General features: G+C 37.0%; 1 protein-coding gene across 1 annotated transcript; it reads right to left on the reverse strand.

Annotated features, from left to right (window-relative positions):
* Positions 1-4,268: 4,268 nt before the first annotated feature.
* Positions 4,269-8,667, reverse strand: LOC149174437 (putative metallophosphoesterase At3g03305). The gene is made up of 4 exons (XM_089420851.1): positions 8,553-8,667; positions 5,908-6,083; positions 4,810-5,153; positions 4,269-4,596 (listed from the first exon to the last, which is right to left on the reverse strand). Exons 1-4 carry the CDS (start codon positions 8,665-8,667, stop codon positions 4,269-4,271), a joined length of 963 nt encoding a protein of 320 aa, XP_089276977.1.
* Positions 8,668-9,955: the final 1,288 nt, after the last annotated feature.

The raw sequence follows: 9,955 nt of genomic DNA on the forward strand, positions 1-9,955 counted from the left end.
TCTATAAGAAAAAGATCTTGGATCAACCATGACTCGCTTGAGCGATCTACTTCACAATCTAACTGCGTGAACTCTCATGATTCTCAAGCTGCTAGCTCAAGTTGCAGTCATGTGCAAGGCAACGTCATCATACAAGTAGAGAAGCAGGACAACGAAGACATAGTCAATTCCTCTCAAAACATTGAGCTTCCATTCTTGATCGATTCTCGATCCGTGAATCTTAGTGAAACATCACACACAATCAATTCTTTCAATCAACCTCCAGCCTTGGGATGTCATCACTCCCACGCTTTCGTATGTTGTGATGAACGCCTGAGCACATCATATGATCTATTTTCATCTCATGTACACTCTAACTCAGATCTGGAATGTGCACTGGTCAAAGCATACATCCACATTGAAGCTTCCTCTGCACCTCACTTACCCGTGTGTCCTATCATTCATAGTACATCAACATGTGTCAGAGATACTCTACGTTCTCTTGTTTCTTCATCTTGTGAGTTATCTCCTCGATCGACACAAGGCAATGAGGTTTTCCATGATGAAAATAGTCTCAACACACAGGAATCTTCCCACTCATCATCATCTTGTGTGTTGCATGAAGACAGTTCGTCAAGTTAGCTTGCTGAAAATTTTGATGAAGCCTGTGACAGAGATGGATGCCATCCCAAGAGAAGTTTTGAAATTAGTAACAACAACCATCCTCAAGCCATGCATGATATGGTTCACATCTCAAAATGAAAATTTTCAATTCTAGAGAGTTTGTGGATGTGCCAGGGAGTCGAGGCACTTCAACGTTCGTTGATGGTTATGTCAGGACCTCGCAACTTTGGCAAGCCCGTCAAGACAAATTAGATCTCGTTTCTCACGCACAATATATCTATTTGCATGGTTTCACTTGACGTGGATCCCCGTGTAAAGAATATTTATTATTCGGGTTGTGATATTTCAAAATTTCATATTTTCGCTAATGATCGAATCCATGAGTTCGTTATAGCTTGTCTGTCTTCATGCACCTCTCTTACATACAATTCGGTTTGGGAGTGCCCATCCCTCATGCAATCATGGGATAGTGAAGTTGATCATCTCAAAGACTATCTTTATTTAGAATCATACTTGTCGAATGTTCTCTATCAAAATCAGCTCCTTGGTCATTTTGCACGTTAAATCTGCCCACTCATCACACTAGAAATCTTCCTATGTGATGACAAGTGCACAACCTATCATACAAATCAAGTTACTCTCATTTCACCACACCCCAATTGGTTTCACACATTCATAGTATGGGCATCCTTTCTACATTTATGTGATGACCATGATGCCTACAAACTTTTTCACCAGTTGCATGTGGGTGTTCTATCATGTCTAGCGCATAGCGAACTTGGTTTCCTCATTTAGAGCGTTCACACGATTGTTCAAAGATTTTCTTTGTTCATGTCAAACTGGGAATCTGGCATCTCAATTGACTCGTCTAATTTTTCTTCTATCTCAGGTGCTTGTCATGCAGTTTATCATTTTCCCAAAAGTACATCCAATGACAGTCGCGTCATGCACTATAATCTTCACAGTGTAACATCTTTATTCTTATAATTTTTTCAAGAAAGTGAGGCACTTTGACCCATGTTGATGGCTATGGTAGGCCCTCACTGTCTTGACAAGACTGACAAGAATGACTAGATATATCTATCCGTATCAGATTCCCATCATGATAACCTCTCTCGAATCATGAATCCATCTTCTCAAAGATCACGAATCTTTCAAAACAGTCATTACGAATTTTATGATCCAATCATTGAATGAACGGAACAATCTTACTTGGCGAGTCGTGTTGTAGGTAACAACCTTCAGTCCTTCCTTGCACTCGCTAAGAAACTTGTTGCAAAACAACACACACTCGCAAGAGGCCTCCGAGGTTTGTTGAAAAATGGTAGTCACGGAAGAGGCAAGCATGTGTGTTGGGTGGTTGTGACACATTTGTCAGCTCATAGGTGAGACCGTCTCTCTCATGTGCAAGTTTGTCAAGTTTTTGCATTTTTTGTTGCACACTGTTTTTTTTATCTTTTTTAATCGCTTGTATCTTTGTGATCACAGGTTGGGTATGCCTAAGATGGCTTCACTGGAAATTTCATTTCACGTAACCCCAACCATTTAGCGTAGGAGTAGGATTAGTGTTTTCTTTCTCTCTTGTCTTTTCTTTCTGGTTTACATGTTTGTTTTCTTGTTGACCTGGTTTAGTTTGTTTTTTTGCTTGTTGTTGTGCTGGCTTTGCTTACTATTTTTGTTTCATTTTGTTTTATTTGATTGATACCTTGCTATTTTTGTTTTTTGGAAATAAGTGCAGCCATCTACTGTGTTCTGGCTTTTGAATGACTATGTGGTTGAAATCTAAGGGGCTTGTGACATTGCAGCACTTGGCCAGTCTTGTAATATCCCTTAATAATAAATAATAAATAATAATAAATAATAATAATAATAATAATAATAAATAAATAATAATAATAAATAAAAAATATTAAACAATGAATAAAAAAAAATAAAAAATAGTAATAAATAATAAATAACCATACTAAAGCTCTAAATAAATATAAGTATAAATAAAACAAGAAAACAGTAAAAAAAATCAGTAAATCTATAAAAAAGAAATAAAACAAGAAAGCAATAAAGTTGCATGTAGACACATGGAGTGTGTGCATGTGGTTCCCCTTCCAATGTTTGCTCTATTTATTAGATGGTGAGGAAGATGGGAGGCATTCCATCATTCCAAGATTCTATCATTCATTCTCTTGGGAGAATAGTGTTCTAAGACAAAGGATTCCCTAGCAGTAGTACGTTGATTGAGGGCTCGATGGTGGCTAGTTGTAGCAAGATTTTTTGCAATTGAGCCTACAGTTGGGTGGAGAGTTGTCCCCAAAACCTTGTTGCAGTTAGCAGACTTCAACTGAAATCACAGGTAAGTGTCTCTACTCATAGTTTTGAACTTTGATGTTAATTAGTTGATAATTGCATGTTGATTATAAATTACTTGATTAATCTAATTAATTACATGTTTATTTTGGGCTGTTACATATGGTATCAGAGCAGGTTCAACTATTAGGGCTTATAGACATTTTAATGTAGAAGACTTTGATCTAAATATTTTTTTTCCAAAAGATGTATGAAAGCTAGAGCAAATATCAGTTAAAAAGTGATAGGATGTTGGATGGGGGAACATGCGATTTTTATTTTTGCCTATTAGGTAAATCACTTCATCACAATGCTAAAAGTTATGTAGTAATCTCGGTGACTTATAATCTTCACGTATCTATTGAGAGTATGCATGGATTGTATTTGGAGAATGTAGAACACAGTAGAATTGTAATTATGGCATAAAGTTGATCCTGTAGTTTTGTTTATATGGTTTTCTTTGTATCTTCTATTGGGAATTAGCTATTTGTCAAAGGTTTTCTTTGTATCTTCTATTGGGAATTAGCTATTTGTCAAAGATTTCTTCTATTGGGAATTAGCTATTTCACTAGATTGTATATTTGAAGTCAAACCCTGATAATGAGTGGCTAGAATATTGGGCCGCAGGGAAAAAAGAACATTTCCATTATATAAACGGAAAATGGACAAACCGCAAGGGGTTAATTTAACACAAATGATTTGGAAGTGTGAAGGCACTTAATGAGGCATTTGCGTTATGCAAGAAGAAGCTCGAGGGATGTTACAAAATGTGGGTTTATACTAACGGTTGACGACTTCCTAACTGTTGGGTTTTTAGCATGAGCTTTTGCATACAGAAAGTATATTCATTTTAAATTTTTTAGTGGGATACGTTAGCATTCACACTTAAGAATTTCCAGATTTTAAATATCTTCCCATCCCATTTAGTCTGTATGATTTTGTATGATTGGCTGCATCTCTGCCAGATCTGTATAGTTGGTCCAATTGTAGCCAATGCTTTTTTATGTGTGTTTTTGATTGTCTCTTTTTTTTAATTAATGTGGAAGTTCAATTAGATTCCCGGGTTCACGTAATGAGTAAAGTTTTAATTTTATGAATGGCTTTCTTAACGGGAGTTATTTTTATGAGTGGCTTTCTTAAAGGGAGTTATTTCCAATGATAATTGTATTTATCTTTGTCTTTGTGTTGTATTTTAATTTTATTTTGTTGATCCTGTAAGGAATAAGTACACAATATTATTATAAGAATCCAGGACTGTGAGTTGTGTGTGTCTTCATGACTGGACTTGATTATGGCTATTCTACGACGTCCATTCCTGTAGCCATCTATATCTGACTGGTGTGATCTGTAGTCATTCCAAATGTTTTTCTGGTGTGATCTGTAGTCATTCCAAATGTTTTTTCTTCTGATTGAACAATACGCCAACTGACATGATTCGATCCACATTGGATGGCATTTTCCCTAAAATTTTTGAGCACTATTAATATGGTATCACCTCTTTCTATTGGATTTGAATGTTTCATCATTTTCATCTCCATAGCCAAATAAAGATTTCCAGATATGGAATCATAGAGTTTAGCGTTGACAGAGATGATCGAAATTGCCGAAAATACCAAAGCTCGTATTGATCCATGAAAGAATAGATTATTAAATCTGCATCCTTGTGCAACTAAGGAAGACGTTCTTTGCATCATGCGTGAAGGAAATGTTGGAACTATGATAGTTGGTGTGGTTACAGATGTATTATCAAGAGGCCAGTGCATCATTTTGTAGTCAACATCAATAAATGACGCATGCCTCTCATCATAACTACAGAGCTATTTTTCATTATTTATGGCTATATCATGTGCATTAAGATGAAAATACTGTTGAAAAGATTTAGAAGTAACGATTAACTGAATATAGTGCCTCTGTAAATTTCTCCCAAACTTTGTATGCACATGCCCACAGAGATATGTTGATATTGAATGCTTAGAAAACAGATCTTCTAGACATTTTCCTGTCTCTGTAGCTGCGGTGAATGACAATGGGAAATGCCCAAAGGCAATTTTGGTCACTGTCTCTGATAGTTGCATGTCCCGTTGACTGAGCTCTACATCAAGCTCTGATATCAATTTGTCTGTGGGATTTCCAAATAGGTTTGTAGGCCCACGTAGACCAACGGTCATAGAAATATCAAACCCAACGAAAAGGTGCTTCCAGCCATTGTTCTAGACGAAAAAAGTATGAATAGATACTGTCAACTTCTTATCATAACTAAGATTCAAGGAAATCAATACATAATCATCAAACAAATTACAAAAGCCTTTGCAGAACAAAATTAATCAATTAAGTGATAACAACACTGGAAAGGAAAAACAAAATATTTATTTTTACGATTAAATCTTATCCTGGTAGAATACATGCCATTATATTTCAAATTCCAATAAGAAATTAAGTGTTCAAATCGATTTGTTATCAATCTGATGCAATATTGGGTCTAAAACCATCTAGAGGAACACTTTGTCTGTGCTCCAAATATTCTATGTTCTTAGCTTTCAAGTACCCAAGTTTCTAAATGAATATTTGAAAAAAAAATCTTCACAATTCAAAAATAATAACAGGGAAATTCAAATAAGTAGTTCATGTGCTCTGAAATTCTTAGTGATTTGTATCATAGAGTCATAAGCATAGGAAGCAGAATATATTCTTAAGTTTCATTTGAAATAACATTAGCAATCCAAGTTCTTTGATCGTTTTCTCAGTCTAGGATGTGCGTACAATCAGGCTCAGCTTTAAAAGATAAGTTGATGACAATTTACTATTAAGAAAGCAGGGTTAGAACTAATGAAACTGAATTTGTGCTTATTTTATGCTCGATGCCTTCATTTCTGTTCCAATTCATTTGAGAATGCCACCATGAAACAGTGCGTGATACTGTGAATTTTTCCACGGAGTTTGAATAAAATATATGGATTCACTCACCAGAAGTGTGATGCTTTTAACATTTCCTGTGCGATTTAAATATGCACTTATGCTGTACCGAGAAAAGAAATCAAAACTACCATTAGGAAATGGTAATCCAAATTTATCATGGTTACCACGCAGATCATAAAATATGTCCTCTGGAAGTCCACTCTTTGCTATGGTATCTTTCACCACTTTGAAATTGCCTCAGAATTTGACTTCTGAACATTATACTTGCCATCAACGCTTGTCAAATGATTATGTATCTGGTTGCATTGGTGTATCTTCTTTCTTCCCTATTTGAATGTTGCCCATGTATTTAGTAAACACACTAATTTCAGAGCTTCCTCTGTTCTATTGCTATCTGAAAATACGGGCTTCGTTTTGATAATAGCTCAATACTATTGTCACAATAAACCACATAGAAAGTGTTCAACCTATAATGGCACCAACTTACAATGTTCCAATGCCTTTGCTCTTTATGTAATTTGAACCATTATTTGATACCTTATCTATCATTATTTGATACCCTATCTTTATCATTCAGTGTTAAATCATATTCAGATCATTTTGGTCCATTATCATATCCACATCCATGTAATGATATTCTGAGACGAGATCATTTCTAGAGAGCTCGGCTTGAATCTACATTCGTATTATTCCCTCTTGGAATGGCTCAATAAGCACACTGTGATTTCTGAGTTTTGTTGAGTTTTTTCAGTCATAGTCATAAGATACCCACTTATAATATCTTAGAAATTTCCACAAAGAAATCTGAGTTTACTTGTTCGTTCACTATGGTATTATAACAATTGGTAGATAATATATTGTAGGTGTTTCTCTTCCAAACTATTATTAAAATAACATGCACAGTACTAAGCATACATAAAAGAGATAAGAGATATTCAAGATCAGCTGATATACACCTTGCATTAAATTTAAAAGTGCAAACACCACTGAAAGTATATAGTCCAGCAATAGTATGATTTCTGAGGTTCAAAATGATGACTGCTTATCAATTTATCAAAATTTCCATTGATGCATTGCTTACTTAGCTAAGACAGATACTTTTATGGAGCATCTAAAAGCATGTTTTATGTTTAACCTTTATAATACATCTAAATCGTACAATATGATTTCAATTTAGTTTAATTAACTGTTATGATGTTGAGTATAATGTTATATGAGGTTTCGTGATTCAAGGTTAATTGCATATATTGGATAAAGTTGTCTAAGGAGAAATGGAAAGGAGAAACTTGAAAATTTTCTAATGATGATAACTAATGATAGCTCATGTGATTATGGCCAACTTGGATTAGATAATTTGTGTGCAAGACAACATCTATAATAGTTTTTTCCTCTAATGGGAGAGCCACATTGTAAAGTTTTCCATAGGTGACTAACTATGAATTATGGATAACAAGATGAATGATCAAGAAATTTTATTATGTTGATGTCTTAAAATAGGAAATGATAAGCGGATTACATTTGGTAGCCATCTTAATGAGCTTATTGTTAGGATATTCCGACACATAGGAAATAGTTAAGTATAACTTGGTCTAGTGTAGAGTTAGGTAAAGTGTGTTTCTTTACTATGTACTTTTGTAACTTCCAATTTGACGGTCATGATATGTAGTGATCCGACGATTCATTCTCTCCTCGGTATTACCGACACTTGATCCGTGGCTTAACACCTGATTGGTCCATGATCTTTATTTAAAGAGCATGGAGGGTCATTTGTAGGGTAACCGTTCATGAGAGAAGCTTATGTAAATTTTTCATTTTTTTATTAATAAATTTCCTGAAGTGGTTGCGTTGGCTCAGGCCGTGGATTATTTCACTCTTTGAGGGTTTTAACCATGTCAAAAATACTGGTGTGTTCATCTATGATCTATTTGTGAGAGGTGTCCTTTGGTGTTCTATCTAAGGAACTTACTCTATAAATTCCTACATGGTATCAAAGCTATTTGAGGGCCGCATCCGTTGGTGATCCAAATCTGAAGTCGGTAGAACTACATCCGACTTCCGTTTCCTAGATCTACTATTTCTGACTACTTTCAGGCCGAGAGGACTGTTCTATCATGTTAGGAGCATCTGTTCTAGTGAGGAACCCCTTTCGTTTCAAGCGAAAAGGTTTTTGGTAGCCCTAGCTACGTCATTTTTAAGATCTGGAGGTATTCATTTTTTTTTGTAGGTAAAGATGGATCCTTTCTTTTCTATTTATATTAAACAAGAAGACCAGATATACTGTTTTGGTGGCCTAAACCTGCCCCGTAGGGAAACCAGGTTTGTTGGCCACCTTATTTTACTATAGGCGTTCCAAAAGAAAAACTTTACAAGTCTCTCCATACGTGCTATGTGCACTAAACACCAGAAACTATCTATTGATCTACTAAATTGCATAAAAACAATAAAAAGGAAAATTTAGAACCCTGAAATAGGTCCTCATGGCCTCATTTCTTGCTGGTTTCATTGTTCTGGTTGATATCCATTGGTATGTTCATTCGTCCCTCTTGGGTGGTGTGGATGCACGTAGACCAGGCCAGAACCTGAGCCATCTCCTCTAGTTTGTCATTTTGTCAGATCATAATGGTCTGAAAGTTTTTCATCTCCTTTTGTAAATTTGGCACCCCTTTGGCTATTTCTACCATTTATTTTGCAACCTGTTCCATAGCTTTCGCCAGGAGACTTTTGAGAACCCAGTATATGTGCAGGGACTGCCTGTACAGGGTCAGCCTGCCTCTCGAATTTCCTGGGTCCCTGATCATCTCCGCCCATTCCTCTATCTCCGACGTGGACTGTTCTTCTAGAACCTTGGACTCCAGATTTTGAATTATCATTCTGATACCTTCATTCTTTCCTTCTTGATAGGCTTGAGCTGCTTCCTGAACTATTGATTGGGTGGTCCTTCTCCCTTGGCGCCGATTGCCCTAGTCATCTGTTTGCCTATCTTCTGGGTTGCCTTGCCTAGGGCAACCCCTACCACCATGTCCACAACCACGACCTGTTCGTGCCATTCTCTTTCCTTTCCTCTCCTATACACAGTCATCAATTGCAGGAGTCAGTGTTTTAAACCTCTTATTGCCTTCTTCACTTACCAGTTCCTTTTTGACGGCTCCTCTAGTTCTGCTGTAAACCCCTTCTTTATTTTGAGTCTGGCTTTGCTCTCCCTTCTCACCATATAACAGGTGGATTAAGCCTTCTGTCATTTGGGTTAGATATTGGGTCATGGCCCTCATCTTCGGGTCCCCACTACCCCTCTTCTCTTCTCCTCCTGCCCTGGGTTTATTGTTTTGAGTTTCTGCTACTTCCCCAACACTACAATCCCGGCTGTCCTTTTCCTTTCCCAAGGGAATCACCTCCTGCGACCAACCCATCAGGCTTCCTCTGCGGGTTACCGAGGGTAGGCTCACATTGTTCCAGCCCTTGCTGTTTTCAGGGATTTCACTGTAATCTAGCATATCCATACTATCTACAGGACTGGATAATAAGGAAACAGGAGTTTCAGATAGCACATACCCGAGAACGTTAGCTTTCCTGGTAATTCCTGCTGGTTGCACCACGCTCGGCTCCCTCTTTGTTCCGACTAGAGTGCCCTTTCTATTGCCATTCGCCACCTTCATATAGTTTCCTTTCATCACCCTGCTCATTTTGCCTTTGCCATCTCCACTATTTCTAATCATCCATACTCCACCTTTCCCACTCCGGTTCCTTGTATCGTGTGCCAGCTTGGTAATCATTATTTTACTTGGGAGGGCGGTTTTATGCCTACATCTACCGCCAATACTCCTTACCATGTAATTATCACACATATCCTCCACTACCATCCTGTTTATCATCCCGATCGGGAGGCCTCTGTCTCTACTGCCTTTGGGTCATAGCTTCATGATTGTCCTGATTGAGAATCATACTTAGCTATTCTAGATCGGAGTCCTTATTGTGCCCCTTCCATTTACTATCTATTTTCCTTCTTTCTGCCTGGCTTCCCCAATTTTCTAGGAAGTCTGCTGCTCTGTTAGCCTCTCTTCTAACGTGCTTGATCGTATTATATTCAAATCTCCTAAGG

The sequence above is a fragment of the Pinus tabuliformis genome, chromosome 4_1, assembly GCF_031772625.1.
Source record: "Pinus tabuliformis cultivar Carrire ecotype Pingquan chromosome 4_1, CPIR1, whole genome shotgun sequence".
NCBI classification, from domain to species: Eukaryota; Viridiplantae; Streptophyta; class Pinopsida; order Pinales; family Pinaceae; genus Pinus; species Pinus tabuliformis.